The sequence below is a fragment of the Procambarus clarkii genome, chromosome 66 (genome assembly GCF_040958095.1).
Source record: "Procambarus clarkii isolate CNS0578487 chromosome 66, FALCON_Pclarkii_2.0, whole genome shotgun sequence".
NCBI classification, from domain to species: domain Eukaryota; kingdom Metazoa; phylum Arthropoda; class Malacostraca; order Decapoda; family Cambaridae; genus Procambarus; species Procambarus clarkii.
Genome location: NC_091215.1, coordinates 25,116,271 through 25,136,959, shown reverse-complemented (window position 1 = coordinate 25,136,959; position 20,689 = coordinate 25,116,271). Strand labels below are relative to the sequence as shown.

The 20,689-nt window shown below is 37.7% G+C and overlaps 1 protein-coding gene across 2 annotated transcripts; it reads right to left on the bottom strand.

Annotated features, from left to right (window-relative positions):
* Nucleotides 1–4,211: 4,211 nt before the first annotated feature.
* LOC123769262 (zinc finger protein 721) lies at nucleotides 4,212–18,982 on the bottom strand. Of its 2 annotated transcripts, none has more exons than XM_069309879.1 (2): nucleotides 18,650–18,982; nucleotides 4,212–16,572 (listed from the first exon to the last, which is right to left on the bottom strand). In XM_069309879.1, the coding sequence occupies exon 2, from the start codon at nucleotides 16,332–16,334 to the stop codon at nucleotides 12,219–12,221; it is 4,116 nt and encodes a 1,371-aa protein (XP_069165980.1). In that variant the 5' UTR covers nucleotides 16,335–16,572; nucleotides 18,650–18,982; the 3' UTR covers nucleotides 4,212–12,218. The 2 variants fall into 2 exon arrangements, with proteins under 2 accessions (XP_069165980.1, XP_045616302.1); XM_045760346.2 differs by having other exon boundaries at nucleotides 18,761–18,982.
* Between the last annotated feature and the right edge of the window lie 1,707 nt (nucleotides 18,983–20,689).

Sequence of the window (20,689 nt, the reverse complement as noted above, 5' to 3'; positions counted from 1 at the left end):
CCTACAGAGTTCTTCGTCGACTTGCTTCCATTCTGAGCTGTGGCTGAGAGCACGGTCGACGTATGCGTTAACAACACTCCTCTTGTACCTGTCGGGGCAGTCGCTGTTGGCATTTAGGCACATTCCTATGTTTGTTTCCTTTGTGTAGACTGCAGTGTGGAAACCTCCGCCCTTTTCCATGACTGTTACATCTAGAAAAGGCAGCTTCCCATCCTTTTCCGTCTCGTAAGTGAAACGCAGCACGGAACTCTGCTCAAATGCCTCCTTCAGCTCCTGCAGATGTCTGACATCAGGTACCTGTGTAAAAATGTCGTCAACATACCTGCAGTATATGGCCGGTTTCAAGTTCATGTCGACTAAGACTTTTTGCTCGATGGTACCCATGTAGAAGTTTGCAAACAGGACACCTAGGGGAGAACCCATAGCGACCCCATCTACTTGCTTATACATGTGCCCATCCGGGCTCAAGAAGGGTGCCTCTTTAGTACAAGCTTGGAGTAGTTTCCTCAGAATACTTTCTGGCATGTCAAGAGGAGTACAGGCTGGATCACGATACACTCTGTCGGCTATCATTCCGATTGTCTCGTCCACAGGTACGTTGGTAAACAGCGATTCTACGTCCAACGAGGCTCTTATCCCTGTGGCCCGTGCGCCCCGCAGTAAGTCCACAAATTCCTTTGGAGACTTCAGGCTGAAGGCGCAAGGAACATAAGGAGTCAGCAGGCCGTTGAGTCGCTTCGCCAATCTGTACGTGGGTGTGGGTATCTGGCTAATGATTGGCCGAAGTGGGTTTCCAGGCTTGTGCGTCTTGACATTTCCATACGCATATCCAGGTTTATATTCCCCAATGATCTTTGGCAGGTGGAGTCCGGATTTCTTGGCGTTCACAGTTTCGATCAGTTTGTTGACCTTTGCTTTTAATTCGGCTGTAGTGTCCTTCGTTACCCTTTGGAACTTAGTTTGGTCAGAGTATAGATATAGAAGCAATATAGAATCCAATATAGAAGCATCAAGAAATATGGACCAATAGGCTTTCTACAAACACTTCTATTCAATATCCACTGTTTCGTGTTCTGTCTTGTGTTGATACTTTTAATACCCTATTAATATCCTCTAATGCCACATCATCCTTCCCACCTTACTCAAATGTAATGCCACATCACCCTTCCCACCTCACTCAAATGTAGATATAAAATCAGGGAAACGCAAGTTCTAATCAGTTGTGTAATTGTGAAGTCTTTGAAAATGTAATAAGTTTTACGAAACGCGCCCGTGTCGCGTCAGACTAGAAATAAAAATGAATTTTGGAGAAGTGATTTTTGATTTACCTCCAACAGTGAAGCATAATGTACGAAAGATTGAGAAAATTCGTGTTAGAATTATTAATCTTACTTTTTCGGTCATATTTAATAAAATATATATATATATATATATTGTGACGGTAACGCGTTGGTGTTCGGCTGTTTGAGGCTAGGGGTATGGCCTCGTCACATAGTTATAAAAAAAAAATAGAAAAAACTGGAACTTCGTCTGTGGTAAGGTAAGGAGAAGACACAAAACACAAGTAAACTTTAACAATGAAATTTTAATTACGTTAAATAAATCAAAACATAAATAAAATGGACAAACAAATTCGTATAATAAAATCAATCAATCAAAATAATAAGAATAATTAAATGACACAATGAAAAGTTACGTTAAGACAAAATAACAAGAAGTGCAATACAAAAATAAAGGTAAGGTGCTGGAATATTGGCTTTAAGCTACCACCTCTCTCAGTATACGCTAACGTCTAGCCGGGAGGAGTGGTAACCGCGGAAGCACAGAATATTCTGAGGTCTGAGGTCGTGGCGACCCCAGACATCAAGTAGTATGGGGGGGTGGAGTGCAGTTGCAGCCCGGCCGGCGACCAATCAGCGGAGCCGGTAGTAAGACAGGTAGTTTGGCGGTTTGAGTCTGAGCAGGTGTCTCTGGCTGCATACGTTTTGCTCTCTGGCAAACCTTGCTGGTGTTGTTGTCATTGTTGGACATTTCTTCCATAGTAGTTTTATATAATTTTAACGACGTAATTGTGGAGGGAAGAGCAGGCTCAATCTCTTGAAGGAGATTATCGTCACAATATATATATATATATATATATATATATACAATATATATATATATATATATATATATTATATATATATATATAATATATATATATATATATATAATATATATATATATATATATATATATATATATATATATATATATATATATATATATTTATATTTATATATATATAAATATATATATATTAGTATATTTTGGTAGCAGTCTTTTGTAAACATACATTGTTGAATACGACCGAAAGGGTTAGATTAATTATTCTAACACAAATGTTCTCAATATTTCTTACATTTTTCTTCACTGTCGAGCGTAATTGAAAAATTAACTCTCCAAAGTTCATTTTCACATTTTTATTTATGGTCTGACGCCTAGAAGCGTTTCGCAAGACTTCTCACATTTTCAAAGACAAATTTTTATGTACTGTACTCTGTTTCATGCTTATATTTGTTTTTAGGTGAGGTGATAGGATACAAATGTTTTGGGTGAGGTGACAGGAAACAAATAAATGGGAAACGACAGAACACGAAACAATGGGTATTTACCATGGGTATACATTTTATCTGCTTGTTTCTGTGCTGGTTCAGGGTCTTGAAGTGGGTGGAATGTAATTGTGTTAATTGGCTGTTGACGGCTGGTTTTGACTTTAATGTGTAGGGCCTCGCTGATGTCAAGCCTCCTGCTATTGTTTTATCTGTCGATAATTTCTGTGTTGCTTGTTAAGATTACTCTGGTTGTGTGAGGATATTATATGCTCCTTGATGGAGCCCTGTTGTTTATGCATTGTTAGATGCCTAGAAAGAAAGAGACGTTGTTGTCTTACCTATATACTGAGATCTTTGGGGCTGACAGTCCCAAAGTGGGCATGTGAATGCATGCCGAATCCACTGCATAGCAGTAGATTCTGCCTATTCCTTTCATCTTCCATATCTGTATGCTCCAACATCAAGAAACACCAACAATACATGCCAAAATGTATTGTCCAGTCAGTCCTACCCCCCCTCCACCCTTCCTTCCAAGAGAGAGACACACCTGCAGACTCGCCTGCTCCAATTTACCACCCGCAAACGGCAATTACGTTGCCAGTTCCTCATCTACAGCCCAGCTTTAAGCAAATGTGACGTTGCCAGCCATATATAAGGACTTGCCAGTGACCAGAACAGATTCTTCTTCTTCTGGTGCTCAGAGCTTTCGCATCTAGCTCTCACCTACACGTTCTTCCTATGGGTGACGGCAGATGCTCAGAAGCATTTTGTATAAAGTGTTGTGCACATAAAGTATCAACATAAAATTCACTGTTTGTTTTCTTTTGATTGTGTAAAAGCCAAATGGTCAATGGGTTTTTGTCTTTATTCATATTTAATTTTTATTTGTAAGATTAAAGTAACTGTTAAGTTTGTTATATTAAAAATTTTGATAGTTTCTTATCTATCATACTTTGCAACACTTCCTGTTGCTTTCTCAGTAGCCTTATGCATTATTTGTTTTATTTCTACTCCATGTGTCTAACTGATATGCCTAGTTACCAGATTTCCTGTGTCACCTTTGTTGTTATTCTTCTAGATTCAACTACCCTGAACAAAAAGTTCCAAGTAGAACAGGCTATGGTAAGCTCTTTGTGGACTTACCTGGCACAGGAGCGCGGCTGTAACTCTGATTGTTAAACGTGGGGCCTCCTTAACCACGGACATAGATGAGGGTTCCTTGTCCATTCCTTTAAAGGACTCAGCTCAGCTTAAGTTAGGGTATGTTTAATGTAGGGTTTCCTCAAGCACTAACATAGATGAAGGTTCCTTGGATATCCACTGCTTTAGGGGACTCGACGGGTTATAGCGTCGTTGGAAGAGTTATGTGTAAAGGCTTCATTGACTAGGTAGTCCTTAATGGATTTTCCTTTTTTCCGTGCTAGCATAGGTGATCTTTACGGGAAAGTCGGCCAGGCTTAGAACTAAGAACTAAGGAAACTAAGATTTAGAACTAAGAAAATTTAGAACTAAGAAAACTTAGCTTACTGAATGTAAACTATATTTAAAATATAATTTCACTATTAAAATAATATTCATTAGTTCAATATGTAAGGATAATTAACTCAAACTACTACACTACTTCCATATAAAATACATTGGTTTAATAAAGTTGGATTACAAAGTGAATATATTTATATATTTCATTACAGATACATTCTATTTTGCCACACCAAAAATAAATTGCTAGAACTCTTATAAAAAAGTACCAAAAAGTTAATTATAGATACAGTAAGTATATACAATTATACAAGTACTGTACAAGGAAGGGATTAAAAATAATTACTTCTTTTGCATCAATCTCAGTCTCTCAATATGAAGTTGTACTGTATATAAAATAATTGTCTTTTAAAGCCAAAATATAAATAAAAATTTCTTCTTTCCTAACTGTATAATCATTTTATTGAACAAGGCGATGACTCTACAACAAATTTTGAAACCACGTGCATATCACCACAAACAGCCATGATCATTCACTTATTCATTTTGCTTATTAATTGGCATCCCTATTATTAAATTATTTAATTTGGTAACCAGGGTACATGTAATAACTGATACAAAAATTGTGGTTGGTATAGCATGCTAAACACTAAAATAATTTTTATAGAGTCCCTTTTTATTATAGTCCTATATTATTATAATAATTTACAGTATATATATTAAAAGTAATAGTCCTGTCTTCATCGAGGCCTATACTAGTGGCCCTTAGGTAAATTCAGGTAAATATTATTCTTAAAAACAGGGATTTTTAAATTTAATATTACTGTACTGTACTCTGAACAACATTTCCCGAGGAAAAGAAAAAACAATGCCCATGTAGTTTAAGCTCACTATCACTGATGTTCCTGACAAAAACTTACTTAATGTCATTACAGATTTTGTTAATTTAATAATAAAAGAAGAAAGTATTTAGTTAAAATCAACAATTTATTGCCTTTTTGTTAAAAATCAAGTAGCATACAGATGTACAGTTGACTCCCAGGTCATATTTGTCCCAACTTTTTCATAAATACAAAGTAATTGTTTGAAATTCAATACTGGTATTATCGAATGTCATAAAAGTAATAGAAAATAGACAAAAATAGGTACTGTATACTGTGTTAGGTAGGAGATAAGTAGAACAGATCATAAATACCGTTTAATGACGAATATGTGCAAGGCTACTGAAAAGAAGCTAGTCAAATATGTAATGGGAGAAAAGAAGCTCTTGGCAAATGAAAATAACTGCATTAATAAAGATGCCATGAAAAGGATTAGAAGATACAGTGTAGCTTTATAATGGTTATTTACAAGCACCAAGCTTAGTTTGTTGAAGGTCTATGCACAATGGGGAATACCTATTGATTAACAAAGTATTGTATGCTGCTATATTAACACTATCCAAGGAAGCCTATGTATGGAGAATTCGGGCGTTTCTAATACCTGTATAGCAAACATGTTTTGGGAACCGACTGAATAGACTTTTTCACTGTGGGATCCACAGTAAAAAATGGGTGTTGCACAACATATGCAGTACCCGGTACAGCATATGATGGTACTGGTACTGTACTGGTACAAAATACTGGTACTGTACAGAATCCAATGAAAATACCTCCTTTGAAAGGTTTAGTGGCCTAGATTAGTGCTGCTCATACTGTGGTGGTGTCAGTGGTGGTGAGAAAATTCATAGCTGAGCCATGGCTACTGTTCAGGACATGATACTACATCCTCCCAAGTTTCGTGTGGTGCTCCGTGGAGGATAATCTTTGTACTCACCTAGCTGTACTCACCTAGTTGTGTTTGCGGGGATTGAGCTCTTATTCTTTGGTCCCGCCTCTCAACTGTCAATCAACTGGAAATTTGTCATTAGCTATTAGTGTGCATTGCCCCCCCCCCCCCACACTTGTGTGTGGGGACAATGAAGAAATCCAGCATTAAATATAATGAATGCTTCTGTCTGGTGACTCCTTGATGGCTCCATGGGCCTTGTTACCTGGCAAGGTCAATCCAATTCAATCCAAGCCAGGCCCTTGCAAGTCATATATAAGCATACCGTGGACCAGAGACCAAAATCTGGTCTCTTAAAAGTGCCCTCTAAAGAAGTGCAAGGAGCAGGAGACCGTACATCATCCTAAACAAAAAAAGGGTTACCATACAGGTGGGAAACCAAAAAAGACAAATTGTAAGGTAACAAAGCACAGAAAACCACTTGCTAATAATTACCTAAGTGTAGTGGCTAGGATGAGAGCTACATTCATGATGTCCTGTCTTCCCAGTATTCTTGTCGTATGACACTTTGAAACTACTGACAGTTTTGGCATCTGCTGCCTTCTCACTTAGTTTGTTCCAACCATCTACCACTCTGTGTGCAAAAGAAAGCTTTTTAATGTTAGTTTCACCTGTGCACCACCAGGAAGAGCACCTTCCTCATCGATCCAACATCCTTCAATCCTCAATCACGTAACCATGAAGACAGAAAATTGAAGCCCCTGAATGGGAAAAGAGGGACCCAAGAAGCCATCAAGGGCCCAGCAGAAGGAGGTGTTTCAGACTCTCACACAATCACTTGAACATATGATGGATGCCCCAGGGACTCTTTCCCACCAGCCAGAGACGAGCATCCAAACTGAGCAGGGATGCAGGCAGAAGATGAAAACCAACTGAAAATCCCAGACCAAGCCCAATCAGGTTTGAACCTGCAATGAAACTAAATGGGACTTTTGCCAATTCACCAGAAACCCAAACCTAGCAAACTAGAAAAGAACCAGCTCCCTGGCTTGCAGACTGGCTAGGATCCCAAACCAGCCAGTCCATTCACTGAGACAAGCTAAGAAGCAAACCCTTAACCCCTGAAAGTGACAAACCACTACAAGTGCCAATCAGGTGAATGTCTAGGGAGCTAGATTTAAGCCTAGATGAGAACATAGATGAGAACCTAGAAGTGGTAAGCCTGATGTCCCACCACAAAACACAACCAGGCCATGAACCAGAATAACATGCCAATAGGCATCCCATAGGTCCAAGGAACACTATCTAGGAATTCACCTGCAACACCAGGCAGAGCTAAGCTAAGGTAGTCATGTGCAAAGTTGGATAGCGAATGAAATGATTGAAACCCAAAAGGTTGAAAATGTACCATAGGACTGGCAAGTTCCACTTGGGGACTAGGAAACACCGAGACACTCACTGCAGAGTAAGGGTTAACTTGACCACTCCAGCACTCAACCACTCTTATGGCTGAGGAGAGATAGAGCAGACTGCTGGCATCAGACCCCAAACACCTTAGAAGGGTTTCAGGACCAACACCACTGTAGGCCTTGGGACAATACATAGAATACCCTCGTATCATGGGACCAAGAGCTGGCAAAATGTGTCTGACATCCCACATACTGCTGTCAAAGGGATGAACATCAAAAGAGCCAGCATGAAGAACCCTGAGTTAATGCAGCCTTCACAATGCATGAGAGTGATGCTGACATTAAGGAGCGAAAGCTGAAAAAATGCAACAGCTCAAGAATCTGACTTCTCCAAAAGCCTACCCTGACCAATAACAGGCAAAGACTTGCACAGAAACCACCTCACCTGAACAGCAGGGGCTGAACCCTACTGCAAAAACAGATAACTTAGTGACTGAAATGTCAAAAGAATAAAACACAAAATCCTCAGGAAACAAAGCAGGCAAAAATGGGGAGGATGACAAAAGGACAAGAACCAATCTGAATCCAAGACCAGCACAGCCCACTGGCCAGATGGATGAACAGAAGAGAAGCCTGCTACCACCTCCCAAATGAGAGGAGCAAGCAATTTTAGCAGTGCCTCTGAGGCCCCAACCACAAGCAACAAGGACATAATTGTATGCACATTAGCTAAGGCATCCAAGCTGCCACAGAGTTGACTGAAGAATAGCTCCACTACAGCCCAAACATGCAAAACTATGGCCAAGTGCATACAAGCCCTGTAATCCTCCACAACATCAGGCGCAGAAAACAAAGGCAACTGAACACACATAGCTTCCACGCACCTACATCCTGGGGCAAGGATGGTTCAAACAGGTAAGACTTAGGTGACGTAAAGGCAGCACCACCCAGAAAAGTGCGACCAACTGAACTCACCTAATGCCACTTGAGCATTCAGGTATAGCAAAAGCCATGCTAGTCCCCAAGAAGAAGAGAGGCTGCCTGTAAGCCAAGATGAATCAGGAACTTTCATATCACAGCCAAGAAGACATGGTCAATCCAAATTCAAAAGACAGATCACTCTAATTGATCTTAAAGGAGGAACCGAAAAAAGGAGTCGAGTAGGATGCAGAGGGTAAAAGACGAGAATTCATAAACCTTCACATATACAATGCCTCCAGAGACTCTACTTGAATTCAGAATCCAGAAACACAGGAGAATCCATCTCAAATAATTGTGAGGTACAACATATTTTCCATATTAACTTCATACTCATTCTCAGAAAACCAACTCCAATAAGGGTGAAAAGGCACCCAAATACAGAATTTGGGGTCTCCCCAGCCATGGATACCCTGAGATATGGGGGACACCAGAGTAGAGCGGAGATCTACACCATACACACATGAACAATAAAATCACATTAACTTTGTGCATAATTGAGAAAATCAGTAGAAGCCATGAGGATGATTCAAACCCACTCACTTGGTAGTCCAAGTAAAGGCCCCATACCATTACATCACAAGATCAAAAGTAATGCAACCTGGGATCCCACTGAATCCTTTAGAGGTCCTGAGACTTTCAAATGAAGCACAATCAGGGTTTTAAACATAGCCCTCATGCACTCTGGCTTATGGTCAAGTAGCCTTCTTGTCAAATGCATAATGAAATGACATTAACATGATGTATCATTTAGAAAATCAGTAGGAGCCATGAGGAGGATTCAAATCTGCTCACTTGGTACAGGTACTCCTAAGTTTTTCCCACACCATATAAATAAAATATAAATATGTTTATTCAGGTAAGGTACATACATACAAGTGATGTTACATTAATGGATCGATATATAGAAAGAGCTAGTACATACAATGCCTAAAGCCACTATTACGCAATGCGTTTCTGGCAGAAGAAGACTGAGATATGTAAAGGACAGAAAAACGTCTCCCAACAGGTAAGGATCCATAGCCGTAACAACCCCAAGAAACAAAATGCAGCAGATCCTCTATGGGAAGCAGCAGTTCAACTACCTCTACCATGGAAGTGGAAGGGGTAATCTCTAAGAGAAGGCCCAAACACGTGTAAAGTATCATCACCCCAAGACATTTTGGAACTGAGATCAAAGGGGAAGGTGGACCTCAGGCCCACCAAACACCACCAGACAAACCCCAGGAAAGGAGATAAGAGGAGCAAATGTGGAAGACGTAGAAAACACCAACTGCTCCAAGAATGGGTCCTGAAATGCAAAGAAGCCAACCCTGGGGCACACATCAATGACCACAAACATTGCAGGCCTCAGGATGGAACATATACCCCACCCAACATGTGGCATGATAGAGACAGTAAGAATTGGATTATATAAAAACTGAGACACATCGTGCAAGCTCACACCCTGTGAAGGTAAAATTGGAGGTCTGGTCTATAATAAACCTTCCAAAAACTGCAAAGAGCTTCCCGTGTTCCAAAGGATACAACAAGCAGAAACATCAGGTACAATTGTCACTCGCCAAATATAGTAAACAACAAATACAGCCTAGGGTCAAAAGTGGATGTAAAGGGCATGAGCAGTGTCGCATAATGAACACACAACCTGTGAGGCTCTCAAGCTAAAATCAGACTGTTGCCATCTACAAGGCCTTGCAGAGGAGTTAAAAGACCCATGCACTGTCAAGGGAAGATATCTTCCAACAGGAAACTGGCTACCAGAGACAGCCACACAAAACCCTCAGAGAAAAACTGACCAGGCAGGAACAATGCCAGCAAACGCCTAGAAACGAGAACTCTAGGCACATTCAGTCTGAGGCAAACAATTAATCAGAATTCAAGCAAGAAATAAGGCATAAATATATATGCAGCATAAAGTAAATACTAAAGCACAAACAAATACACATGCAAATGGCCCAGGCAGGACAAAAACAGTGTCAGGATGGCCAGGAAGGCTTATTTGAAAAGCCAGAACCTGAAGGCTGCTGGGGTGAGAAGAGGAGCATAACAATGAACATTATTAATGTAAGCATCAGGCAATATGACTTTGCTTCAAGGATGATGGAGTGAGGAGGAAGTTGCACACTTCCCTGGTGGTGCACATGTGGAACTAACTTGAGAATTGTTTTACCAAGTAATTTGTGAATCTTGGGATTTTGCTCTCCTGTTTACATCTTGTTTATCTTGCTCTTTGTCTATTTTGGTTTGCCCATATTTCTGGAGGCCATTTCTTGGTCTGAGTGATCTACAATCCCCTAATGCTAGGGACACTTTAGTGGGGTCAAGCTTTGACATCTGATCTCCAGCAGGCTTGTGTATGACTCTCAAGGGCTGGCATGGACTGAATTAAATGGAGCTTGACTGAATGAAATGGAGCTTGCCAGGTAGCAAACACCAAAGAGCCACCATTAAGAAGCTCTCCCAGAAAAAGCTAGTTAATGAAGAAAATTAAGCTCAACTGAAAATTGAATTACTGTACAATATAGTTAATGATAATATGTACATATGAAATTATATTATATTTGGCATTACAACAACTTATCTAAATTAAGTAGAGTATTACAGCAACTGCAAGTTTTTATTTTTTTATTTATACTGTATATACAAGTTCATACATTCTTGCACAGCCACTAGCAAGCATAGTGTTTCGGTCAAGTCCTTAATTCTAATTAATCCCAAGTAATATAAAGATGAATTCAAAGTGGAAATTGTTTCATTACAAAATAAATTAGTAACTTGATAATGATACACTTCATTATCAAGTGTGTGATACATCACACACTTCAAGATAAAATGATCTCACATTTCAGTTCTAGCTCATTTTCTGACAGAAGAAAACTGCTGCAAGATAAATAAGAAAGAAAATCCCAGGGTTTTTCTCACTCAAACTAAAATGACATATTCATTTAATAAACACAACAGACAATTGACTAGGAGGAACTTTTAATCCTGCAACTTCAAGAACAAGAGGCATAGATTTAAGCCAAGGAAACAAAATTGCCCCAAAAATATACTGTTTACCTCTGTGAACAGAATTTTGATAGTTTGAACAATTAGTAAGAACGTAGTGGATGTTAAAAACATCAGTAGATTCAAAGTACAAAGTTAAAGGGGAAGACAGGACACCATGAATGAAACTCTCGTCTTGAAACTACACATAGGTAATTACACACACATGCACACACATGTATGTGTGTGTGTAGACATACGCAGAATAGACCTAAACTGATTTAATGCAAGAGGTATTTAAATTTTAGCTCTGTGAGCTCTTCAAATGAATAAGGTCACATTAAGGATGAGAAATAAAGGGAAAGGATATGACAGTTGTGATGAGACAGTAGAGTAGGCCTAGTATGAGAAGATGGAGCAACATTGAAGTCTAATTAAAGAATTTAATATTCTTCTCTGGATTGATAATCAGAGAAAAACTGAGGAAATTAATAAAAATAACACCAGGCACAAAATTACAAAATTATCTGCTTCTAAAGGTTGCTAGGCTGATTTATGAAGTAAAACATAACACATTTTAGAAAATAGTATTAGGACCTCCATTATTGTGCCCATCCTAAAGCTTCTTGAGGACAAATTTGTAAGCCAAAGATTTTGAGCCCCAATTTATTAGTTTAGTGATAATTTTCAGTTTAAACTGTCAGTAATTAAATTAAATATATATATTTTTCAAGAGAGATTTGGACTTTCATGAACTCATCTATTATTCATGTTACAGTACAGTACTATATTAAAACAAGTTCCCAATCAACTCATTCATGGTAGGGACAGGAGAACAACACTAAACTAAGTGTCGCACACTGTTTAAATGTGTTCCTTGCAGATCATCTTCCTTGATGATCTCCCATCTTCCATCTACACATCTTCCTTGCAGATGTGTTTAAACAAATACTGGGACTGTACTGCACATTATTTTTCCATCACAAAAAACTATTGACTTAATTCACATAAATGCATGATTACCAGTATATAAATCCCTGATATTTTTCTTTACTTTACACCAGCTACTCATATGATCCTTTAACTTGGCTACCCTAGTGAAAGACTTTTCACATCCCTGGCATTTATACCTACTGTTTTCATTCAAATATATCTCCCTACCCAGTGGATTTGTAACATTACTGCTCTTACAGGTATTTTTTATTTTTCTTGTCTTTTTATTTTTCTTATGAGTCACACTTGTGTTTGACACTGGAGTAGTGCTTGTATTGCTCTTGTCAGTTTGCAGTTTTTCATTCAGTTTTTCTTCTGGGTGTAATTTACTAACATGTTCATTCAACTTTGATATATTTGATAACTTTTCACCACAAAATGAGCACTTGCAATATTCTATTATAAAATTGGCCATATCCTCTGTCTCCTCTTTAATCAAAGGAGGAAAATTAGTAAGTTCTTGCTTCTTTAAAGGTGTTTCCTTAATAAGCTTGCTTAGACATTTTGTTTTCACTTTCACATCTTTTGTCAAATCAAAATTGTCACCTCTGCAATTCAATGGTAAACTTTCTTCTTCAAAATTATTTCTGTGGCTCATGCGTTTATGAAACTTCAGGGCTGAAGCTCTTCTAAAAACCTTTCCACAAATATTACAAATATTTCCAGAAATTCTATTTCTTCTTAAGTCTTTCCCACTGTCTCCTAATTTGCTACATGATTCAACACAGTTAGATAATTCACTTATTCCTTTAAATATTTCAAAACTTTTTTCATTGCATGTTTTCATGTCAATTTTGGTATGGCTACCATTAAAAATTCTTTGATATTCAGTATGATCTGTGTTATCAATGTGGTTTCCAGTAATTTCTTTACCAGTTTCTTCTTTGCAACTTATGCTAGGTATCAGAATGTTTGGTGAGGCTTCATGAGTAGCACATCTGCTACAGATGTGCTTCTCCTCTTCAGTGATAGATTTTCTTACATGATTGTAATTTTTCCTGAAAGATCTTTTACACACTTCACATTTTTTAAGTCTATTTTTATTGGGTATACACCTGTGAATTCTCAAAGAACAAATAGGGATGTCTTTTCCACACTTGTTACAGTGTTCTTTTTTCTCGTCTTTCATTATTTCAGCATCTTTTTCAGAGATTTTATGCTCTATTGATACTGAAACACTATTTTCAATACTTATCACAACAGTATCATCATTCAAATTACCCATCTCTTCAAGGAATATAAATTCTTTGTCTGGCAAATGTGTGTTTTTTTGCTCCTTCATCACATGGGCTTTTCCTTGGTGATACTTTTTTATGTGATACTTAACTGCAGAAGACTGAGTAAATGCTGCAGAACAGCCACTACATTTAAAAGGTTTCTCACCAGTATGCATCTTCACATGATCTTTTAGGTGAGAAATTTGGCGAAATGCACTTCCACAGTCATTGCATTTGTATGGTCTCTCATCTGTATGCATTCTCATGTGTGTCTTAAGATTAGAATTCTGTTTGAAGAACTTTTTACAAACTGTACACTGGTATTGCTTAGAAATATTTGTAGTGATGCTGCCATTTTTTACATTTTCAGAAGGTTTTGAATCATCTTCAATAGAACCTTTGTTAATGTTTAACTGGTCATTATCTAAAGTGATGACTGGTTTCATTATGTTTTCTTTAACTTCATCACTACATGTGACATCATATTTACCCTCAAACTTTATTTCATCCAAAACAAATGACTCCTCTTTATTTAAACCAATAATATAATCGCTATGTGAACTTTGTTTATGAAAATTTAAATCTTTAACACTTTTGAGCTGTAACCCACACACTTCACATATGCCCCAATTGTCAACGTGAAGCTTGTTGTGCTTCCTCAAGCTATTTTTTGTCTTGAAAATAGCATCACATTTGGCACATTTGTTTTGTGTTTCATCTGCATGTGTTTTCATGTGCTGTTTTTTATAGCAAGAATCAAGAAATGTTTTATCACATATTTTACAATAAAAATTTCTAACAAAGCATCTCTTGATAATTTTCTTTTTCTTTACCTTGCCTTCAATGTGCTGTGTCCTCTGATGAGATCTTAATCTTGAAGACTGTTTAAATGCAGCATTACAAAGACTGCACTTGAATGGTTCTTCTCCTGTATGTATTCTGACATGAGCTTTTAAATGGGCTAATTGCTTAAATCCAATTCCACAATAATCGCAGTAATATGGTCTTTCTCCCGTATGTGTGCGCATGTGAATAATGTAATTAGAAGATGTCTTGCAATTCTTGCCACAGTGTTGGCATTCATACGATTTTGGAACTCTTATTTTCTTATCAACCATTTTCTTTTCTTTTTGTTGAAATTTAATAGATTTGTTTGTGTGTAGTTCGTGTATAATAACCTCTTCCTCTGTTGACACCTTTTGCTTTTTTTGTTTCTTAGCATTATCAATTTCTTCAACAGGAAGTAACTCTTTTTCAGACTCAAATGCAACTTCCGCTACAGAATCTAAATCATTATCCCAAACAAGCAAGTCACAATTATCATTTCTCAATACCTCACTTTCTTGTAATACCACAGATTCAGATAGAGTAGGTGTCTTGGGTAGAGGCATTGGAGGAAAAGTAATTAATGTATAATCTTTTTCTGCAAGAGCTTTGGGTAGTACTATTAAGTATCCTTGTCCATCCTCTCCTTGAGACTCTAGCACAGTGCCTGTGGCTAGTGCATCTCGTACAACATCAGGATGAGGAATATTTGTCATCTCTTGTTCAACCTCTGTCATAACATTGTTAGCACAATCAACTGAAGGTTGATTGTTATTGGTAAAACATAAATCTAGTTCATGTGGATGTGTATTTTGATTGCATGAACATGCATCAGAGGATGACTTTGTGATTTTGCTTTTAAAGTTGTTTTCTTTAGTTAATTCATGCTTATGTCTACATTTTGAATTTTCAGCTAAACATTTCTTAGTATATATGTTTTCATTGAGAATTATATCCATAGAATTTTCAGTATTTTGTACTGACTTTATTATTTGAGGTACATACCTGTAGGTACCATTAGTATTGTGTACCTTCTTGTGTAATGACAAGCTATTCAGTCGCAAAAATACTTCTCCACACATACTGCAGGAATAAGGTCCTCGAGGAAGATGGGTGCCCATATGAGCTCGTAATGTTGTTTCCTCACGAAATGATATTCCACATTCCTCACATTGAAATGGCCTTTCTCCAGAATGTATCATTTGATGGCGTTTAAGTCTAGCTGCAGTTATAAATTTATCCCCACATTCAGAGCATTCATAGCACTTATCTTTGTGTTTTTGAAAATGGATTCTTAACTGCAAATCATCCGAAAAAACTCCATAGCATATCTGACATTTATAATTCTTTACTTCATCATGAACTTTTGTATGTGATTTTAAAGCAGATTTTGTTGTAAATGTATCCTCACATAGTTCACACTCAAAAGGTCTCTCACCAGTATGTGTGCGTATGTGTTCAGTCAAATGATGAGACTGACGAAAAGTCATGTTACAATATAGACAACTGTGAGGTTTCTCTCCAGTATGAGTCATTACATGATTTCTGAGACTAGAAGCTGTCTGCAAAGAGATTCCACAAACTTTACAAATATATTTTGAAAATTCTTTGTTTGATTTTAACCTAATATGCTTTCTTTTATGTCCTCTTGTATTGTGAATTGTTTGTGTATCTTTACCTTCCGATACTATTTCTTTAATACCAAATTCAAGAAATTCATAATCAGCCTCCAAATTGTGTGCAATCTCTGGGTATTCAATCTTCATTATAGCATCTTCTACCACAGATGAGCAAGCTCCATTTTCCAAGAACTGACTTTTAACTGAATTTACTGTTTCTTGTGAGTATTGGATTCTCTTCTGCTTTGAGCCCATTATATTTGTAGCTATAAAAGTTTTATCTGCAGTTGTACTCTGCAGAAAATCTTTGTTTGGTGTGGCTTCCTTTGCATTTGGTACAAACATTCTTAAAATTTTGGAATTATCATTCAATTTTTCACAACCCCTTATTTTTTCTTCATAAGTATTTGGCCTTACAACTTTCTCTTTCTTCCGTGTAAAATCTAAGCTGTTTGATAAATTCATACTGTACTTAATTTTTTCTTTCTTTCAACTGTATTATAATTTACAGTTCATTGTTTATACCACAGACTAAAGTAAATCCAGAAATGATTCTGGAATATTATACAAAACACTTTTCACTAATGAAATAATGTACGTCCACTGATGATTATTTGGGATGTCGTGAGCTATGAACAGCTTGAAAAGACTGGTCAATAACACACAGGTATCAAGTGAAGCAGATCTCTGGAGATTTCCTCATCTGAAAGAAAAATTATTATGATAAAATAAAATAAATATAATAAAATTATTAAATTATTATAAAAATTATACATAAATTACAATTTATTATGCAAATTTACAAGTTTTTTAGCATAAATAAATGCTACTGAAAAGTACAATATATCAGAAAATGCTATTATAGTTGTGGTCAGTCAATATGTTTACACAATACTGTACTGTATATGTAAATACTGTACTGTACTTGTGACTTTATCTACCAACATCATGCACAAAATTATCTGAATGAAAATGTTAGTTTCTTGAAAGAAATAATAAATGTCTATTACTCCTCTCGGTGGGTCAACGACGTTGTTCAGTGTACCAATGATGTGGTGCAATGGTGTTGTCCAATGGTTTTGCACAGCAGTGTGTGCGAATGGTGTTGCACAGCAGTGTGTGCAAATGGTGTTGCACAGCAGTGTGTGCAAATGGTGTTGCACAGCGGTATGTGTGAATGAGGTTGCACAATGGTGTGGGCTAATGGTGTTATGAAGTGGTGTGGACCCAAAGGTTGTGCAGTGGTGTGGCCAAAGGATGTGGTACTGTGGACTGATGGGAAAGATTTGTGGATAATTTGCACATCACTTGTTTAGTCAGATTAAGCACTGTTGTGTCCAGATAGTAACTACAGTATTTAAGTGACAACATTAAAGCCTCACCCTGGTTAGAAGAACCTCAATAAGTTTAATAGGCTTCCTCGCCATGAAGATGGTATGGAAAAGTCTGGCTATCAATGCTGAAAAAATATACTGTGCTATATAGTGCTTGTACTGTTAGAACAGACCAGAAAACATCAGGAACTCTTAGAATATACTTTACTTCAATAACACCGGTATTGAAACCTGAAAGGTATCTGATATGAAATAACTGGAATGCAAATTTGAGCTTTCGTTTTCCATAATCCTTGAGTTTGTTTCTAAAGAAATTAAAAAAAAAACAGCATTGACTGTAATGAAATCCCTCTTTCTGATACAGTCTTCGTGACTCCTTGAAGCTAGCTTTTTTTTTACATAGCTCTGCACAGATGAATCACATCAACCTTAGGAGTCCTGAATGGCCTACAGGGACCAGAGCCAAAACCTGACCCCCCTTCCCCATCCCTCTTAAAGAAGCACAGGGAGCAAAGGATTATTACGATGACCGTCACTGAGAAAACATCCAAAAAGTATGTGAAGCAATATAGACAAGTGCATAGTTAACGCAAAGAAAACAACTGAAGCACCAAATGACCCTGTAAATGATACTCAACAGCTAGAGTCGCCCTCCCTAGTTACTGTTGACCATTAACAGGTAGCAGCACCACCAAGATCTCCCTCCTGTATCATCAGAACTTCAGTCAGGATATGAAAGACCACAAACTGACACTGGCATTGTTTTAAGAATAAACCAATAGACTAAACATGTTTTTTATTTATTTTATATATTAATATATACAAGAGTTCTTACATTCTTGTAAAGCCACCAGCCCGCATAGCGTTTTGGGCAAGTCCTTAATCCTAATTTTCCCTAGAATACGACCCGCCAAATTGCTTAACAACCAGGTACCCATTCACTGCTGAGTGAACATAGGCTACAGTTAATGATTGGTGACCAGTAAATCCTCCCAGGTCAGGATACAAACCCAGGCTAAAGCACTTGCGAAGCCTTGTCTTACCACTTCACCATGGGGATGTGTTTCCCTTCTACCTAAAACATAACAAAAGACAACATCTGTAATGAAATACTGATACATCTTGCCATTCCTGGGAATGGAACCAAGGATTAATCAGTTACAAGTTGACTTTGCTCACCAGGTCACACTTAATTATGAGACAACTGCTGTCACCTCCCACAGCCTCATGTTTACATAAAAAAAAAGTCGCATAATGTCACGTATATGGAGTCTATAACTAAAACCTATTAGAGGATACCTGTTTTCTCTGAATATAAATACTGAAGGCCTATGCTGAAAAAAAACTTTGAGCACTGGGATGTCAGCCTGGAACAAACCTCTGCCTTAAATGGTCTCAGCATCTACAATATACATGTTTGACAAATTTTTAAGCCTTAGCACTTGCCTTCAGCCCCGCCTCGCGTGGACATGAGATAAAAGTACTAAATATTTGCAGAGATTCGTAAGAGTTCCCTTTCGTCTTCATAGTACGTGCAATATACATTAAGGTATTAACCTCAAGATGACTGCACGGGGGATGCAGTTATTGGGAGACGCGTCACTCACACTGGAACATTAGTACTTATGATTTTGAAATGTTTGAAAGCTGTTGTCAGTTTATGCAAGGATGACTACGTTAGACTTGACGCTTGCGGTGAGGACTTGTGGTTGTGTTGATGGCGTCAGCTGATCGTTACTGTTCTTTGTAACTAGGGTTACGTTTTCTATGTATGATGGCCCGGGCGGTCTGAGTCTCCTGAACACAGGTTGCATGCGACCAAATTTTTTGGTTGACTGGAGATATAATCAATAATAATCCATTGTGTGGTGGGTCAGGCAGCCAGTTTATACATACAGTACATGTTAGGCTTATATCAATATTCACCCCACCCCCCATCCCCGAGGGGCGAATTAACAACTCGGTGCTAAATGCTTAATGCACAGACTCTGTGCATTAAGCATTTGGCACTGAGTTTTCCCACATAACAGGGCCTGATGAAAAGAACGCGAGAGGTCCCTCACTATCTCATTGCCTGGAGAGGAATGGAGTTCTGGTTGGTTAAATACCCCAAATTCCTACCTCTAATTTCCTACCTATGCCCATCGTGCCCATGAAGAGGCACCCTTCCTGAGTCCCCGGGCTGGACAGAAATGGTACAGCAGATTTCCTTTCACCTAATGTCCTGTTCACCTAGCAGCAAGTAAGTACTCAGGGGTCAGTAATTCGACCCAGTAACTTCGATAAGAGCCTATAACGTGTATGAATACACTCTGGCTTTCTGTCCCTCGACACAGTAAATTATTATTTTTATTCTTACAATAGCATGTTGAAGATATATGGTAGAGAGCGAGCACGGTACCAGGAATTAATAAGGGTCAGGCGACGAGACCCAGTGTTGCCAGATTGGGCTACAAATAGCGAATTGGGCTACTTTTGAGAGCCCCGCGCTCCCAAATTTTTAATTTCGCTACTTGCTACTTTTTGGGCTAATTTAAAAGCAAGATGTGCTAATTTGGGCTATTAATGTTAAGAATGTACGATTGCGAGTTACATGAAAGTAACTAAGCTATAAATAATTGTAATTAATAATAATTGTAAATATTAAATAATATTATTTAATAAATTAGTCCCAATTCAATGCAGAGTTTTCTTCCAAGCACAGAAACTTGTAAATATAAATACAAGATAATAGATAGATCGATAAATAAATAGACAACTTTCAAATATTGCACCAAGTAATGGCGAGAGGAAAAAACTAGACAGTATACATTTCATTTGAAATTAATAATGGATGAATGATAATAAATTGGTGTATGTTTGTATGTATACCAGACAAAGTCCATTTAATGGCAGAATTTAGCCATTTTGTGTAAAAACTTTTATATCTAACATTATTAATTATAACAGTAATCGAAAAAAGTCATAGTTTGTATATTACAATAGATGAAACAGAGAGCCATGAGCTAGAGCGATGTGCTGAGTCCATAAGGAGGCCGAGCTTCCAGAAATACCTTCCTGTGATTGGCTGTTGCAGGGAATACCAACACTCATTTATGAATAAAATTTAAACTAAGAAATAGGTCCTTGTGCACAACAACAAGGGTGTTGTGAAAAAAAACAACAGTTTCTGTTTTGCACCTGACAGAAATCTCCATCTAACTGAATAATTTACTCGAATAAGAGGGCACACCAGTGTATCATTATTTGTGTGAGGCAACCCCCACTGATGACGTTACAAGTCAGGTAGCCAGTCCATGTTTCTGTAACACCCGTTACATCCTTCAGTATTTAATTATCACTATATTAATACTTTTAAATACTTAACATTTCACTTTTTAGATAGATTAAAGTTGAAGCAGAATGTCATAAGCAAGGATGGTGTGCTGAATAAAGATGATTTATTAAGTGGATGGAGCCTTTAGCTGATCCCTTCCTGTGATTGGC

Excerpts from the sequence above, each read along its gene's own strand:
- LOC123769262 (XM_069309879.1), bottom strand. The coding sequence starts at position 16,334 with ATGAATTTATCAAACAGCTTAGATTTTACACGGAAGAAAGAGAAAGTT.